This window comes from Cetorhinus maximus, chromosome 23 (genome assembly GCF_964194155.1).
Source record: "Cetorhinus maximus chromosome 23, sCetMax3.hap1.1, whole genome shotgun sequence".
NCBI lineage: Eukaryota > Metazoa > Chordata > Chondrichthyes > Lamniformes > Cetorhinidae > Cetorhinus > Cetorhinus maximus.
The window spans coordinates 26,408,741-26,427,861 of record NC_135901.1 but is presented as its reverse complement, the minus strand read 5'-3'; the positions used below and the strand labels follow the sequence as shown (position 1 = coordinate 26,427,861).

General features: G+C 45.1%; 2 protein-coding genes and 1 long non-coding RNA gene across 3 annotated transcripts in view; 2 read left to right on the top strand and 1 right to left on the bottom strand.

Moving 5' to 3' along the window:
* LOC144697459 (uncharacterized) overlaps nucleotides 1-19,121 on the top strand; it is a 296,931-nt gene that overhangs the window by 135,954 nt on the left and 141,856 nt on the right. The window lies entirely within an intron of this gene.
* The window catches only part of LOC144698446 (uncharacterized), a 147,086-nt gene that overhangs the window by 94,770 nt on the left and 33,195 nt on the right, over nucleotides 1-19,121 (bottom strand). The window contains exon 4 of the mRNA XM_078570387.1: nucleotides 18,193-19,076. Coding sequence (XP_078426513.1) covers nucleotides 18,193-19,076 — 884 coding nt within the window. The remainder of the gene's footprint in view (nucleotides 1-18,192; nucleotides 19,077-19,121) is intronic.
* Nucleotides 1-19,121, top strand: part of LOC144697294 (uncharacterized) — a 273,796-nt gene that overhangs the window by 228,370 nt on the left and 26,305 nt on the right. The gene's annotated exons all lie outside the window — the stretch shown is intronic.

Genomic DNA, 19,121 nt, shown 5'->3' with positions numbered 1-19,121 from the left:
TCTCCACCGGTTGGAGTCATACCTAGCACAAAGGAAGATGGTTGTGGTTGTTGGAGGTCAGTCATCTCAGCACCAGGGCACCACTGCAGGAGTTGCTCAGGGTAGTGTCCGAGGCCCAAACATCTTCAGCTGCTTCATCAATGACCTTCCTTCCATCATAAGGTCAGAAGTGGGGATGTTTGCTGATGATTGCACAATGTTCAGCACCATTTGCAACTCCTCAGATTCTGAAACAGTCCGTGTCCAAATGTAGCAAGACCTGGACAATATCCAGGCTTGGGCTGAGAAGTGGCAAGTAACATTCGTGCTATACAAGTGTCAGGCATGACCATCTCCAACAAGAGAGAATCCAACCATCGCCCCTTGATGTTCAATGGCATTATCATAGCTGAATCCGCCACTATCAACATCCTGGGGGTTACCATTGACCAGAAACTGAGCTGGACTAGCCATATAAATACTGTGGTTACAAGAGCAGGTCAGAGGCTAGGAATTGTGCAATGAGTAACTCGCCTCCTGATTCCAAAACCCTGTCCACCATCTACAAGGCACAAATCAGGAGTGTGTTAGAATACTCCCCACTTGTCTGGATGAGTGCAGCCCCCACAACATTGAAGAAGCTGCACACTGTCCAAGACAAAGCAGTCCACTTGATTGGCACCACATCCACAAGCATTCATTCCCTCCACCATCGACGCACAGTAGCAGCAGTGTGTACCGTCTACAAGATGCACTGCAGGAATTCACCAAGGCTCCTGAGACAGCACCTTCCAAACCCAGGACCACTACCGCCGAGAAGGAAAAGGGCAGCAGATAGATGGGAACAGCACCACCTGGTGAGAGGACCAGAGAAATTGAGACGACTGATGTCACGCCAACGGTTCTCAATGAAAAGATCAAGAGAAGGTAAGAATCCAGAGGGAGGGGTCCAGGTGGAGGGAGAATATTGGAGGCGGGTAAAAGGATCCGTTGAACGGGGAGAGGACTCCTGCCCAAAGAAGTGAGCACGGAGACGAAGGCGGCGGAAGAAGAGTTCAACATCGTGCCAAGTCCGAAATTCATTGAGATGAGGGCGCAAGGGTATGAAACTAAGTCCTTTGCTGAGCACTGAACGTTCAGAATCGGAGAGGGGAAGGTCAGGGGGTATGGTGAATACTCGGCCGGGGCTGGGATTGGAAGACGGGATGGGGACAGAGGGACAGGCAGGGGTGGAGGGTCCTGGATGGGCGTTGGTGTCGATGAGTTGTTGGAGCTTGCATTCCTTTGCAACCGAAAGAAAGAGACAAAGTTTCTTGTTGAGGCATCGGATGAGACGCAGAATAAAATGAAACTGGGGGCATGCGCAGCTTAGAAACAGTGGTGCTGCTGGAGGGAGAGGTCGAGTGTGTTCATATGGCGATGCATGGCACTGAGTGTGGATCTCAGGATGCAACGAGAACAGAAGTCCGAGGAGCGTTGTATGTCTCGGAGGTACCTGTAATCCTGGGTGGGTTCGAAACATGAGGGATGGAACTTCAGTTGAAATCCACATCTAACCTGTCTCTCTCAACTTGCTGCATTCTGTTCTCTCAGGTCCAACCCTGACATTGTCATCAAACCTGCTGACAAGAGTGGTGCTGTTGTTGACTGGCGCACTGACCTCTACAGACCTCAACCTCGCAGAGGCTGAGCGTCAACTCACAGACACTTCCTCCTACCTCCCCCTGGACCATGACTGCACCATTGAACATCAAGCCATTGTTTCCAGGACTGTTACTGACCTCATCTCCTCTGGAGATCTTCTTTCCACAGCTTCCAACTTCATAGTCTCCCAACCTCGGACGGCCCGTTTCTACCTCCTACCCAAAATCCATAAACCGGACTGTCCGGGCAGACCAATCGTGTCAGCCTGTACCTGCCCCACGGAACTCATTTCTTGCTATCTTGACTCCATTCTCTCTCCCCTTGTCCAGGCCCTTACCACCTACATCCGTGATTCCTCTGGCACCCTACATCATATCAACAATTTCCAGTTCCCTGGCCCCAACTGCCTCCTCTTCACCATGGACGTCCAATCCCTCTACGCCTCCATCCCCCACCGGGATGGTCTGATGGCTCTCCGCTTCTTCCTCGAACAGAGGTCTGAACAATCCTCATCCAACACTACTCTCCTGCGTCTGGCTGAACTTGATCTCTCACTGAACAATTTCTGCTTAAACTCCTCTCACTTCCTCCAAATAAAAGTTGTGGCTATGGGTACCCGCATAGGTCCCAGTCATGTCTGTCTCTTTATGAGGTATGTGGAACATTCCTTGTTCCAGTCCTACTCCGGGCCCCTCCCACAACTCTTTCTCCAGTACATCGATGATTGCTTTGGTGCTACTTAATGCTCTCATCTGGGCCTGGAAAAATTTATTAATTTTGCTTCCAATTTCCACCCCTCCATCATTTTCACATGGTCCATCTCTGACACTTCCCTTCCCTTCCTTGACCTCTCTGTCTCAATTTCTGGTGATAGACTGTCCAACAATATTCATTACAAGCCTACCGACTCCCACAGCTACCTCGACTACAGCTCCTCACACCCCACTTCCTGTAAGGACTCCATCCCATTCTCTCAGTTCCTTCACCTCCGTCGCATCTGTTCTGATGATGCCACTTTCAAAAACAGTTCCTCTGACATGTCTTCCTTCTTCCTTAACCGAGGTTTTCCACCCACAGTGGTTGACAGGGCCCTCAACTGTGTCCGGCCCATCTCCCGCGCATCCGCTCTCACACCTTCCTCTCCCTCCCAGAACCATGATAGGGTCCCCCTTGTCCTCACTTATCACCCCACCAGCCTCCGCATTCAAAGGATCATCCTCCGCCATTTCCGCCAACTCCAGCATGATGCCACCACCAAACACATCTTTCCTTCACACCCCCTGGTGGCATTCCGCAGGGATCGTTCCCTCCAGGACACCCTGGTCCACTCCTCCATCACCCCCTACACCTCAACCCCCTCCCACGGCACCTTCCCATGCAACCGCAGAAGGAGCAACACCTGCTCCTTTACTTCCCCTCTCCTCACTGTCCAAGGGCCCAAACACTCCTTTCAAATGAAGCAGCATTTCACTTGCACTTCCCTCAATTTAGTCTTTTGCATTTGCTGCTCCCAATGCGGTTTCCTCGACATTGGAGAGACCAAACGCAGACTGGGTGACCGCTTTGCAGAACACCTTCAGTCTGTCCACAAGCATGACCCAGACCTCCCTGTCGCTTGCCATTTCAACACTCCACCCTGCTCTCATGCCCACATGTCTGTCCTTGGCTTGCTGCATTGTTCCAGTGAAGCTCAATGCAAACTGGAGGAACAGCATCTCATCTTCCGAATAGGCACTTTACAGCCTTCCGGACTGAATATTGAGTTCAACAGTTTTAGATCATGAACTCTCTCCTCCATCCCCACCCCCTTTCCGATCCCCCTTTTTTCCAATAATTTATATAGATTTTTCTTTTCCCACCTATTTCCATTATTTTTAAACGTATTTCCATCCACTGTTTTATCTCTACCTTTTAGCCTATTTCGATCCCTTCCCCCCACCCCCACTAGAGCTATCTTTACCTTACTCGTCCTGCTTTCTACACTTAATGTCACCTATTAGCACATTCCTTAGATAATATCAGCACCTTCAATACCTCTTTGTCCTTCTGTCGATGACATCTTTTGGTTTTCTCCACCTATCACTGGCCCTCTATCCAGCTCTGCCTGTCCCACCCCCCCTTAAACCAGCTTATATTTCACCTCTTTTCTATTTTTCCTTAGTTCTTTTGAAGAGTCATACAGACTCAAAACGTTCATTATGTTCCTCTCCGCAGATGCTGCCAGACCTGCTGAGTTTTTCCAGGTATTTTTGTTTTTGTCCCCGATTTTATAATTCACTTGCTTTTTTGCTAATCCCTTCAAGGCCTTGTGCTCTCTATCTGTGTAATCTCCGGCATTACAACCCACTAAGGTTGTGCACTCTTCTCATTCTGGCTTCTTTAGCATCTCTGATTTTAATTACTCCACCATTGGTGGCCATGTGTAAGCATGAAGCCCTGAAATTCCCTTCTTAAACACCTCCACCTCTCTCCTGATTAAAGATTATTGTTAAAATCTGCCTCACGAATCAAGTTTTTGACCATCTACCCTGATATAACGCTGTGTGACTTGGTATCAAATTTTTCTTCATGAAACTCCTCTGAAGTGCCTTGGGAAATTTTATTCTATTAATCGTGTTATGCAAATACAAGTTGTTACTGTTTCATGGCAGCCAGCTTACACAGGAAGTGTGAGGTGATGCACTTGGGCAGGACAAACAAGGCACGGGAATACACGATGAATGGTAGAACCCTGGGAAGTACCGAGGATCAGAGGGACCTTGGTGTCCATGTCCACCGGTCCCTTAAGGTAGCGGGACAGGTAGATAAGGTGGTTAAGAAGGCATATGGGATACTTGCCTTTATTAACTGAGGCATAGAATAGAAGAGCAGGGAGGTTATGCTGGAACTGTATAAAATGCTGGTTGGGCCACAGCTAGAGTATTGCGTGCAGTTTTGGAATCTGCGTTATAGGAAGGGTGTGATTGCATTAGAGAGAGTGCAGAGGACATTTACCAGGATGTTGCCTGGGGTGGAGAGTTTTAGTTATGAGGAGAGATTGGATAGACTGGGGTTATTTTCCCTGGAGCAGAGGCGATTGAGGGGGATATGACTGAGGTGTATAAAATTATGAGGGGCATAGATAGGGTATACAGGAAGGAACTTTTGCCCTTGGTGGAGGGATCAATAACCAGGGGGCACAGATTTAAGGTAAGGGACAGGAGGTTTAGGGGGGATGTGAGGAAGAATTTTTTCACCCAGAGGGTGGTGGGAATCTGGAACTCACTGGCTGAAAGGATGGTAGAGGCAGAAACCCTCATAACATTGAAGAAGTATTTGGATGTGCACTTGTGATGCTATGGGCCTAGTGTTCGAAAATGGAATTCGAATAGTAGGTACTTGTTTGACCGGTGCAGACTCGATGGGCCGAAGGGCCTTTTTTTGTGCTATAGACCTCTATGACTCTTTGACATTAAGATTCCACAAACCACAATCAGACCAGTGACCGACTAATCCAATTTTTTTGGTGGTGTTAGTTAAAACATGAATGTTGGTCCCACTGCATCAGGGGAACTCCCCTGTGGACTGTATGTGGAGTTGTTGAGATCTCCAGAACTAAGAGTGGAGCTGATTGAGCTGTCCAGCCTGCAGTATAACTTGAAGAACCATTGTCTGGGATCTTTCCTCTTAATTCACTGACTTCCAACTGAAGTTGTTTCTGCAGTAAAGGAGTTAATTTTGAATATCAATCCCAATTTAATCTTTGGAGCAAAATCTACAACTTTAAACCCGCTGTAAAAGAGAAAGAAAGTTCTTGTGTTTATTTAGCACCTTTCACACCCTCAGAACATTCCAAAGTGATTCACAGTCAATGATACATTTTGGAAGGAAGAATGAGGAGAGGCAGTATAAACTAAATGGTACAATTTTAAACAGAATGCAGGAATAGAGTGGCCTGGGAGTGTAAGTGAACAAATCCTAAATTATGACAGGACAAGTTGATCAAACTGTTTGATTAAAGCTAATGGGGACTTTGGATTTATCACTGAAAGTATAGAATACAAAAGCAAACCAGTTATCCTGAATCTTTATAAATCTGGGGTTAATCCTAAACTGAGATATTGTGTTCAATTCTGAATCCCACACTTTAGGAAAGATGTCAAAGCCTTAGAGAGGATGCAAGGAACATTTACTAGAATAGTATTAGGGATAAAGGGTTTCAGATACGTGGAGAGACTAGAGAAACTGGGATTGTTCTCTTTAGAGCAGAGAGGACAAGGAGTGATTTCATAGCAATGTTGATAATTTTTAGGAGTTTTGCTCTGCTTAGGGAGAAAGTGTTTCCATTGGCAGGATGGTTGGTAACCACAGAACACAAAATTAAAAATAATTGGCAAAAGTCCAAGGTGAAGATAAGGAGAGATTATTTTACTCAGTGAGTTATCATGATCTGGAACACATTGTCTGAATGACTGGTAGAAGCAGATCCAATAGTAACTATCAAAAATGATTTGCACTTGTACTTAATAAGGAAAGATTTGGAGGGCTATTGGACAAGAGCAGGGGAGTGGGACAGATTGGTAACATTTTCAGGGACAATAGAGGCACAATGGGCTAAATGGCCATCATCTGTGCTCTGTGGTTCTATCATATTGTATTTACTATGACTCATTATATTATTACAGATCATAGAAGCCCTAATAGGACAGCAGAAAAGGAGGCTCCCGCAATTGACCTCTCACCTGACCTACCACCGTGCTAAATGGGATAGATTTCAAACAGATCTAGCAACTCAAGACTGGGTATCCATGAGGTGTTGTGGGCCATCAGCAGCAGCAGAATTGTACTCAAGCACAATCTGTAACCTCATGGCCCGGCATAGCCCTCGCTCTACCATTACCACCAAGTCAGGGGATCAGCCCTAGCTGAATGAAGAGTGCAGGAGAGCATGCCAGGAGCAGCACCAGGCATACCTAAAAATGAGGTGCCAACCTGGTGAAGCTACAACACAGGACTAGTTGCATGTCAAACAGCATAAGCAGCAAGTGATAGGCACAGTTAAGAGATTCCACAACCAATGGATCAGATCTAAGCTCTGCAGTCCTGTCACATCCAGTTGTGAATGGTGGTGGATAATTAAACAACTCACTGGAGGAGGAGGTTCCACAAACATCCCCATCCTCAATGATAGGGGAGCCCAGCACATAAGTGCAAAAGATAATATTGAAGTGTTCCCAACAGTCTTCAGTCAGAAGTGCCGAGTGGGTGATTCATCTTGGCCTCATCCAGAGATCCCAGCATCACAGATGCCAGTCTTCAGCCAATTCGATTCACTCCACATGATATCAAGAAATGGCTGAAGGCACTGGACACTGCAAAGGCGATGGGCGCTAACAATATTCTGGAAAGAGTAATGAAGACTTGTGCTCCAAAACTTGCCGCACCACTCGTCAAACTGTTCCAGTACAGCTACAGCACTGGCATCCGCCTGGCAATGTGGAAAACTGCACAGTTATGTCCTGTACACAAAAAACAGGACAAATCCAACCCAGCCAATTATCACCCCATCAGTCCACTCTCAATCATTAGTAAAGTGACAGAAGGGGTCATCATCAGTGCTATCAAGCAGCACTTGCATAGCAATAACCTGCTCAATGACACTCAGTTTGTGTTTCACCAGGGCCACTCAGCTCCTGACCTCATTACAGCTTTGGTTCAAACATGGACAAAAGAGCTGAACTCCAGAGGTGAGGTGAGAATGCCTGCCCTTGACATCCAGGCAGCATTTGGCTGAGTGTGGCATCAAGGAGCAAAACTGGAGTCAATGGGAATCAGGGGTAAAATTCTTCGCTGGTTGGAGTCATACCTAGCACAAAGGAAGACGGTTGTGGTTGTTGGAGGTCAATTATCTCACTCCCAGGGCATCACTGCAGGAGTTCCTCAGGGTATTGTCCTAGCCCCAACCATCTTCAGCTGCTTCATCAATGACATTCCATCCATCATAAAGTCAGAAGTGGGGATGTTTGCTGATAATTACACAATGTTCAGCATCATTCATGACTTCTCAGATACTGAAGTAATCCGTGTCCAAATGCAGCAAAACTTGGACAATATCCAGGCTTGGGCAGACAAGTGGCAAGTAGCACCACACAAGTCCCAGGCAATGACCATCTCTAACAAGAGAGAATCCAACCATCACCCTGGACATTCAATGGCATTACAATCGCTGAATCCCCCATTATCAACATTCTGGGGGTCACCATTGACCAGAAACTGAACCGTCACAGCCACATAAATACTGTGGCTACAAGAGCAGGTCTGAGGTTAGGAATCCTGTGGCAAGTAACTCACCTCCTGACTCCCCAAAACCTGTCCACAATCTGCAAGGCACAAGTCAGGAGTTTGATGGAATACTCCCCACTTGCCTGGAAGAGTGCAGCTCCAACAGCTTGACACCATCAGGACAAAGCAGCCGGCTTGATTGGCACCCTTTCCACAAAATCTCACTCCCTCCACCGCCGATGAACAATGGCAGCAGTTGTACTATCTACAAGATGCACCAAGGCTCCTTAGACAGCACCTTCCAAATGCACAACCACTACCATCTAGAAGGACAAGGGCAGCAGATACATGGGAACACCACCACATGAAAGTTCCCCTCCAAACCACTCACCATCCTGACTTAGAAATATATCATTGTTCCTTCACTATCGCTGGATGAAAATCCCGGTACTCCCTCCCAAACAGCACAGTGGGTGTACCTACACCACAGGGACTGCACTGGTTCAAGAAGGCAGCTCACCACTACCTGCTCAAGGGCAATTAGGGATGGGCAATAGATGCTGGTCTAGCCAGCGACCCCCCACATCCCATAAATGTATTTTAAAAATGCTCCAGACCATTAGGAAGAGGGGGCGAGGCTGAAGTACCAAATAGTTGCCCCTGGTCTTCCAACCAATCGGAGTGAATGAGGGGCAGAGCTGAGCCCAGATTTGCCTCATTGACTGAAACTCTGCATCATTTTGGAAGCTGATTTGTCTCAAACTCCAGGAGAAAACTGGACCTTTCTGTTTGTGGCGTTAAACAGATGAAACCCTGTGGGTGTGGAGCAAACATTTCAACATTTGTTAGTGAAATGTATTGATTCGGGACAGACAGCAGGGATAATTTGAGGGAATAACACAGTGTAGTGAGAAAGGAAATTCAGTGAAAGGATTGGGGAGCTGGGACTTGTAACTGAAGGCTTAGGAACTGAAATAATCTGGAGTAAGAAAGGAGAAAATGACAAGAAACTGAATAATCAGTAACAGGACGTCAATTGATCTCTTATCAAGAGAAATCAACAATTCATCACAACTCACCAATAAACTCCAACTGTTAGGATGAACATGGTTCATTCCTGAAGGTGATTTCTCTCTTTATTCTTTAATGGAATGTGGGCATTGCTGACAAGGCCAGCATTTGTTGCCCATCCCTAATTAACCTTGAGAAGGTGCTGGTGAGCCGCCTTCTTGAATACAACTGAGTGGTTTCTTCAGCCAATTCAGAGGGCAGTTAAGAGTCAACCACATTGCAGTGGGTCTGGAGTCACTTGTAGGCCAGACTGGGTAAGGATGGCAGATTAACCTTCCCTAAAAGACATTCGTGAACCAGGTGGGGTTTTAGAACAATTGACGATAGTTGTCATGGTCACCATTACTGATTTATATTCTAGATATATTAATTCAGAACTGAGGAAGAAGAGTCATATTGGATTCGAAACATTAACTCTGTTTCTCTCTCCGCAGATGCTGCCAGACCTGCTGAGTTATTCCAGCATTTTCTGTAGACGAGGCTGGATGCACAAGTGAATCCTTTCCCAAGTATGGAGCAGATGAACAGCATCTCCCTGGTAGAAAGGATGTTTCCTCTTGTGGATGAGTCCAGAACTAGGGAGCACTGTTCTAAAATTTGGGGTCACCCATTTAAAACGGAGATGAGGCAAACTTTTTTCTCTCAGAGGGTCGTGAGTCTTTGGAGCCCTCTTCCTGAAAAGGTGGTGGAAGCAAAGTCTTTAAATATTTTTAAGGCAGAGGTGAATAGGTTCTTGGTAAGCAAGGGGGTGATAGGTTATAGGGAGTAGGCGGGATGCAGATTTGAGGCTACAATCAGATCAGCCAATCCTGCTCCTTGTTCTGTGCATGTTCATATGCCTCAGAAGGCAGTGGCGGCAGGGTCACTGAATAATTTTAAGCCTGAGGTAGATAGATTCTTTGTTATGCAAGGCAATCAATTGTTATCGGGGGTAGATGGGAATGTGGAACTTGAAACACAAACAGATCAACCATGATCTTATTTAATGGTGGAACAGGCTCGAGCGGCCGAATGACCTACTTCTGCTCCTAATTTGTATGAACTCGTTGGTGTATCTAGAGGCTGAATAAGTGAGTGAATCTCTTCCCACACACACAAAAAGTTTTACTGCTTCTCCCCAGTGTGAACTTGCTGGTGTTTCTGGAGTCTCGATGATTTGAGGGATCGTTTTCCACATAGGGAGCCAATAAACAGCCTCTCCCCCATGTGGCAGTATCGCTGTTTTTCCAGCAGGAACGGACAACTGAATCGCTTCCCACAGTTCCATGGTTTCTCCGTACAGTGGGTGTCCTTGTGTCTCTCCAGGTTGGATGATCAGTTGAAGCCTTACATAGGATATACAGCACAGAAACAGGCCAATTGGCCCAACCAGTCCATGTCGGCGCCAATGTTCCACTCCAGCCTTCTCCCATTTTGTAGATCGAAAGCTACCATCGTAACCCGATATCCTCTTCTCCCTCAAATGCTTGTCCAGCTTCCCCTTAAATACATCCAAGTTATTCACTTCATCCACTCCCTGTGGTAGTGAGTTCCAGGTTCTCACCACTCTCTGGGTGAAGAAGTTTCTTCTGAATTCCCTATTGTATTCCTTGGTGACTATCTTATGTTGATGGTCTCTAGTTATGTTCTTCCCCACAAGAGGAAACATTCTCTCTGTATCCTTTCTGTCAAAACCTCTCATCATTTTAAAGACCTCGATTAGGTCACCCCCTCAGCCTTCTTTTTTCAAGAGAAGAGACCCAGCCTGTCAATCACTTCCTGATATGTAAACCCACACATTTCTGGTATTATCATTATAAATCTTCTCCGCTCCCTCTCCAGAGTCTCTATATCCATTTTATAATACGGGAACCAGAGAAATGGAAAGCTCGGTTTGCTGAGAAGAGGATCCAGAGAAAACAGAGACCAGTGAATTATCTTATTTCCTGCCACCGATGTTAAGCTGAATGGTCTATAATTCCCTGGACATGTTCTGACCCCTTCTTAAATACAGGAATTACATTGACTATCCACTAGTCCTCTGGTGCAACACCTTTTGAATGAATTATTAAGTGTGAGCAATACTGCTGCTTCTATTTCTTCCTTACATTCTTTTACAATACGTGAATTCAATCCATCCGGACCACTTTATCCCCTTAGTTCATTCAGTACATCTTTTCTTGACTTTCAATGCACTTATCTCATTCCTCATCTCATCTTTCAATGTCCTGTTGACCTGTTCTCTCTCCCTGGGAAACAACCAGGCAAAATAATTATTTAATATTTCTGCCATCTCTCTATCATTCCCTGTGGTATTATCCTGTCTAATCCCTTAATCAATTCCCATAACAGCCATCATTTCTTATAAATGTTGTAAAATATTTGGCTATTTTGTTTATATTTCTTGATAATTTAATTTCATAATGGAGGTGTCACTGTGAAGAATGTGCAAGTCAGTAAGAATTGTCAGCAAGGATTAATCAGCGCTTTCTAATTGGAGATGTTAACCAGTGGAACCTTCCAGACACTGAATTGTAGAGTTTGCACTAACGGCCAATTTAGGATTGAAGTAAAAGTTCATAATTGTATTGCGTTGTGGTCACTTTGACAAACGGACCACAGGAGTCTCAGGTACAGGTCACGATCGTTTATTTGAGCAATTGCAAAGAGAGCACCCTCTCAATACAGCTTGAGACAGTACTCTGCTAAACTACAAGTGTTCACCATATTTATACATTATTGATCACGTACAAGAACAGTTTCCAGATTTCCGATCTCGTCAACATATAGGTTTACATTAAACAGACATCTCTCTAGTAACAAAGGTACCAAGGTACAGGCATTATCTGTCCCTACTTTCACCCCCGGCGGAGGCCTTCCCTCCTGTCTCAACTACGACCATCTGTTCTTTCCCTATCTGTTATAAACAGACCCAATCTTGGTTGTTTTTCAACCTAAGGCTCCGGTCTGACTCCTAAGACACCCAATCTATCATATTTGCATTCCTCTCTGTTCAGCCTGGCCTTGCTGATGGTCACAGGCTCTGAGGGTGTGCAAGGTTCAGATTCCTCTCTGTCCAGCCTGGCCTTTAACTGTACTTGCAGGCACTGGCTGCTTGGATATTTTAAGTAGTCCATTCCCTTTCAATAAGTTCTTAATGTGCCCCTATATTCCCCCCTAACAGTCCCCCCTTTTGGCCCTTGGCCTAGCCCAAGGTAGCCAACTACAGCAGTGTTGTCCGCCCTCTCTATGTACCGCCACCCATTGATATTGGCCAGGTATCCAGCTTTGGTACATAAAAAGTACTGGTCAGACCATCTGTATCATCTGGTCCTTTAATTTAAACCTCTGTCTTGCCAATTTCCTTCTCCACCTGTTAAAACTCCCCCAGCGCCACCTTTTTTGTGACTTCCGGGTGCGATGAATCAAGTAGGTTAGATATATAATCGATATCAGTTGAAGTATAACTTGGGCATGGGAAATAATCTGAATCCAGGGGTGTATCTGTACGTTTGAGTCCCAGTTCCACAGGCCCTCCCGCCATGTGGAAGAATCTATTTGTTCGATATCCTCCTTTAAGGTTCTAACCTGTTGCTGCAGTGTACAGTAAGTTCTGTATGCCTGTTGAGCCTGCCTCCGAATTGCGGTTAGGTGCTCTGGTAATAAGGGAATTTCGTAGGAGAACTGGTTCAGATAATGTGTCAGGTTACCTTTAAGGTTTTCCATGACCTGAATAGTAGTCGTTCCTCTCTTATATATTTCAACCAGTTTCACCTTCCCCACCCTTGCCGGCACTTGTGGGTGTAGGCACACCGAATGATTGTGGATGGGCATATCCGGTTACCCCCGTACTGGATTCTTTCCTGCCATGTGGTGATACAATATTCCCCATTCCCCGTGTATGCAACATGGGTCAGTTCTTTTGCAGCCATATAGTTTCCACTGTACAATTTGTTGCTGCTTTAAATCGGCACTTTGCTTCCTCCGTCTCATATATTGGGTGTGCACATGCTCTATCCTACACTCTTCTAATGTGGTGCTAACTATATTCCCTTTTATGTCTACTGCATATGGTGGAATATCGTAGCACTTAATACAGTAATCCCCCCGTATAACCCCAATATTTTCTACTCTATATAATGTCCTTCCGGGTGTTGTCATAGGTATAACAGGTATCACTAAGACAATTAGCATATTATTATTTACTATACATTCAACATTCATTCTATATATGCATACTAAACCTCTGAGCTGGCAACTGGTCAAGTCATGATCCTTGTGTCGTGAAAGATTACATAAATGTTCATTAGTTACCCATAAAGGAACTGCCCCTTCATTAATCTGTCTTAAATTCTCTCGGGCTTGTTCCAGTGCCCAAGGTCCATAGGTGCTGCAAACATCATTTCTGCTCGCTTCGTCTGAAATATTCTTCCCTATTTCAATCAGTTTGTTGATAGTCCCCGCATGACTTCTGAGCGCGGTAGCCAGGCTTTGGATTAACCATGTCATAACCTGGTCTGTATTTAATTGGGTGTTATGAATTCCCTGTCCCCCCTCTAGAATCTCCTTGAGCCTAAAGCTTGGGGTACGGACCTTCTGGTCAACAGTTGCCAGGTTCTGAATTAACCACTGATGTCCCTTATATTGAATATCATAGCGGCATCATTTATCAGGCTGTGTTTAACGCGATTCCCTCCCAAGCCTGATCGCATCTCGCTGTTGAACTGAGATGCTTCAGTCATCAGCTGGCCCATTCAAGCCGTATATAGTGCTCGAATATGGGTTGAGCACCACTGGGGCGGGGCAATTCCGGATATGTTCAAGACTTACGGGTACCAGCTCGTGGTGTGCATTGTCATACAAAACTTCTGATTAACCAGTACCACACCATTCATTGGTCCTGGATGCATAGTCAGACAAGGTGGGTCAGTCGGTGTGGTTTGAGAGGCTTCAATTATCTCTACTCGGACTGTGGAAGTAGACGTGGGAGGTGGCTGGGTGGTGGTGCTAATCTTCTCTTTTGGGTGGACCTCCCACGCCTGATCTGAAGCAAACCCTTACTACAATTCAAAAGTACTTGTTCTCCTACTGTTACATTTATCATTCCCCGTTGCATTTGGCACTGTCCGTGCTGTACCAAAGTTCCTCCTGCGGTGCGGGATGAGCAGTGATGATTCCCGACCTTGTTGCCAGTACTGATACGCCCACGACCAGGATCGTAGATCTGTGGAGACATTAACATCGGCTCCCGTTCTCCTGGTTACCGCTTGGTCAATTGTCATGTATCTTTAACTGTGTGTAATGCCTCCAATTACTTCCTGTTTTCATATCTACAAGTGCGCATGTATCACTTGTCATAATTACCTCGTATGGTCCATGCTTGTTTGCTCCAGGCTCACCTTGACCATCACCTGTTGGTCTCTGACTTCCTTCCTTAACTCATGCAATTACTTACTTATTTCCTTTACATAGTCTCGCATCCTTCCTTTTAGTGGTCCTACATCTCCCACTTCTACTATGATTCCCTCGGGTAACTGCATTGCTCTCCTTGTCATTATTTCAAATGGGGTGAACCTGGTGGTTCTGCTTGGGGTAGCCCTAAGGCGCATTAGAATATTGGGCTGTTCCCTGTCTCTTGAATTGCTTTTGCAATTGCCATTTTTTTAAAAGTTCAATTCATCCTTTCCACCATCCCCGTGCTCTGTGGCTGGTAGGGAATGTGGAATTTCTGTTTATATTTATATTTATACATTTCTTTAATGACTCTTCCTGTGAAATGAGTTCCCTGATCTGAATCCATCTGGATAGGCACCCTCCACTCCTTCCAGTCTACTGTCTCCTGCTGCTGTTCCACGTCGGACCTTAATTCCTTAAACTGCCGACACAACTCTACAATGCACCTTCTTATCCCATCTTTCAATGGCTCAGTATCTTCACTTCCAGTGATGGTTCTCTCTGCGAGCTGCTTAACTCTGTCTGTCATCATAGTGTTAATCCTATGGTCTTACTTTTTGTAGCTCGCAGGCACATTAATACAATCAGTAATACATCAATTTAGCCTTTTTCCAGCTTTCCCTTTACCTGTATCCATCTTGTGGTAAATTGTTGTTAAGTATTATTTCTCCTCACATTTCAATTCCTGAACTACAGATTCCACATAGTTTAACCCCTAAGTTTTTTTTCCCCTGACCATGATCATCCTAAGATTCTCTTGATGTCAGTTTCTCTATTGTCTTGATCATTTATAATATTTCCTTGCTCTTTAGGCTGCATTAACTATTCCATGTCAACGAGGATCTCTGTCTCTAGATCTTTGCTTATCTCGCCCTGTGCATTTCCAATGTCTCAGTTGATGACCAGATTATCAAATTCGGTTCCTTTAAAACAGTTTGTATATTGTGTCCTTTTTCCCTAACTCTTTCTTCTACTTGCCTCATATCATTTTACACGTACAACAGATTACAATCTTATCTTATAAAAACAAAAAACTACTGCGGATGCTGGAAATCAGTTTTTCCAGGTAATTCTGTTTTTGTTTTACAATCTTATCTTGTTCAGGTGTCTGGAGAGACGTTACAGTCCAATAAAGTATTCTCATAACAGTTTTAAAACAGAAATCAGGCATTGATATGTTTTGGTTCCTTATCTTCTTCTCAAACAACATTTTATTGTCTCAAAGGTAACCCACTAAACTGTGTCTGACCCGTTTCTTTTAGAATTATCCCAGATTCGTTAACTAGGCCAAAAATTGGATTTGTGCCAAACTTTGTCAGGGTCTTGAGCTTAGCTTCGTATTTTGGGAACAGACTTTACAAATACAAAAGCTTGCAGCATTTGAATTAGTGCCAATTGTTGTCAAACCTTTTAAATTGAAAATTTCCTTTTGAGAAATTATCAGGAACCAAACGTCAAATTTTAAACTTTGTATGAAATGTAATTTACGCTATCAAAATTAAAAGTGCCTGTTTCTTATGTGTATTGATTTGTATCCAAGTTATAATTTCCGTATGTTTATCAACACATTCTTTATCTTAGATAGCATCCTAGTGATTCAAAAGTAATCTTCTAAACTACACTGCACTTTAAACCTCAAGCCTTGTCCCAACTTCAAATAACAGTGCTGTTGGGATGCAGACTTCCTTTCATATTTAATTCACCTCTTCAAAAGAAACCCCTTTTTATCCATTGGAGCCACTTAGCCCGTGTGTTTATGCCTTTTGGTTTTCCTAGAATCCCTTGAACTTCAGGTAATTTTTTCCCCTCAGAATTTTAGAATACCAACTCGTATGAGTTAATGCAACTCATATGTATCAATCCCAATCAGCTTGGAAGCTGGTGATACTAGTCTGCAAGGGGGTGGTACAAAGGTTGGTTCATCTAACCCTGTTTAGCTTGATGATACCTTCAACTTCAGATTTTTTTTGCCAGAAATCTCAACTCAAATCTTATACTCAAAACTTTGGAATGTTTTAGTATACTTTTCCTTTAATCTAACATGGGGCTTTCAACCCTAAAGTGCAGAACTACACACACAGATGACAATTTAAGGAAGAAAACACATTAAAGCTCACATACAAATGCTTCCTTGCACACAAGCAAACATATATTTAGGGGTATGTATTTATATTCCTGTATCCTTAACTTAACGACTTAAAATTCTCATATTCTAAACAAAACTTCAATTAGCAGTGGGGGGGATAAAGGGATCTTGAAGGTTCCACCTATAGGGACAATCAAACTGACGGAAGCTCACATTTCCACTGCTGCTGCCTGTCAATGCTTATTAACCCCCCTAGGGGTACGCCCCTTCCCTCTCTTTCTCTCTCTCTTCAGCACAAGCAGCTCTTGTAACTTAGATCAATTCATTTTTTTAAGTTACAGAAAATTCAGTAGCGGACCTTTCAGGTCCCAATCATCCTTCCACATTTTCTTGATTAATTTTGACCGTTGTTCTGCTTTGGACCTCGTGATGGAGTCCTCGGCTCCCCAGTCGAGTTCCATAGCACTATTCTGTTTCCCTGACGGTACTCTGTTCTTATTCCCATCTATCTTAGTGCGGTACATTCGCGCGCGGCCCTAACAACTTAGTTTCTTGTGGTATGTGCGGTTTCACTTACTTCACTGGGGTCTGGCCTTCCTGCGCGGCTTCGGTTATGGTTATATTTCAAACCGTAACCCGCCAGCACGGCTCTGCCTCCTCTTTTTGGTAATGGTCCGGCCCTCCTTGTGCAGCTTTGGCACCGCTAACCCGCCTGCACAGCTCCGCCTCCTATCCTGACGCCTCCTATCTCCTGTCCTGAGTCCTCCTCCCAATTCTATGATACTTGACCGGACTGTTCTCGGGTAGGCTTACTGCACTAACTACGGGTGGTAAATGAAATATACTCACCCACTTTGCAGAGCTGTCCCGAGGATACGATCCAAGTATCCTGCCGACTGCGCCAAACTGTTGTGGTCACTTTGGCAAACGGACCACAGGAGTCTCAGGTACAGGTCACGATCGTTTATTCGAGCAATTGCAAGGAGGGCATCCTCTCAATACAGCTTGAGACAGTACTCTGCTAAACTACAAGTGTTCACCATATTTATACATTATTGATCACGTACAAGAACAGTTTCCAGATTCCGATCTCGTCAACATATAGGTTTACATTAAACAGACATCTCTCTAGTACCAAAGGTACCAAGGTACAGGCATCATCTGTCCCTACTTTCACCCCCGGCGGAGGCCTTGCCTCCTCTCTCAACTAGGACCATCTGTTCTTTCCCTATCTGCTACAAACAGACCCAATCTTGGTTGTTTTTCAACCTAAGGCTCCTGTCTGACTCCTAAGACACCCAATCTATCATATTTGCATTCCTCTCTGTTCGGCCTGGCCTTGCTGATGGTCACAGGCTCTGAGGGTGTGCAAGGTTCAGATTCCTCTCTGTCCAGCCTGGCCTTTAACTGTACTTGCAGGCACTGGCAGCTTGGATATTTTAAGTAGTCCTTTCCCTTTCAATAAGTTCTTAATGTACCCCTATATTCCCCCCTAACAATTGTAAACTAGCTCCTGTCAAGAGTTCTTGAATTAAGGGGAAAAATCGCGGATGGTGCATTTAAAAGGGGACACTGCAGCCCCGAAAATCAGCGACAGATCCAAAATATTAAACTCCAGTCAGTTAACATTAGAAGGAACAAACTAAATATTGTCAGACTATCAGTCCTGGATGTGAGTAACAGCATCAATAACAGCAGAATCCAATCCCTGTAATCACTTATGAACTCGTTGGTGTGTGAGCAGGTGTTGTGACTGAGTGAATCCCTTCCCACACACGGAGCAGGTGAATGGCCTCTCCCCAGTGTGAACTCGCTGGTGCGTGAGCAGGTGAGAGGACCGAGTGAATCCCTTCCCACACACAGAGCAGGTGTACGGTCTCTCCCCGCTGTGAATACGCTGGTGTGTCAGCAGGTTACATGAGTGAGTGAACCCATTCCCACATACAGAGCATATGAATGGCCTCGCCCCAGTGTGGCTTCGCTGATGTCTCAGCATGTTGTTTAACTGAGCGAATGCCTTCCCACACTCAGAGCAGGTGAATGGCCGCTCCCCAGTGTGAACTCTTTGGTGTTTCAGCAACTGGGATGAATTAGTGAATCCCTTCTCACACACAGAGCAGGTGAATGGTCTCTCACCGGTGTGAACTCGCTGGTGTGTCAGCAGAGTAGTTGACTGAGTGAATCCCTTCCCACACATGGAGCAGGTGAACGGTCTCTCCCCAGTGTGGATTCGCTGATGTGCAGTGAGGTTGGATGAACACCTGAACCTCTTCCCACAGTCAGTGCAGCTGAACGGTCTCTCCTCAGTGTGAGCTCGCTGGTGTGACTGGAGGCAGAAAGACTGAGAAAATCCCTTGCCACACACGGAGCAGATGAACGGCCTTTCGCCAGTGTGACTGCGTCGATGGTTTTCCAGTTGGGATCGGTAATTGAATCCTTTCCCACAGTCCTTACATTTCCACGGTTTCTCCATGGTGCAGGTGTTCTTGTGTCTCTCCAGATGATCAGTTGAATCCTCACCCACACACACAGAATACCTGCACAGTCTCTCCCTGCTGTGAATGGTTGATGTCTTTTCAGGTTGGGTTCTGCAGTCAGTGCACTAGAACACTCTCACTTGGGTGTCTCTCTCTCTCTCGGTGATTTT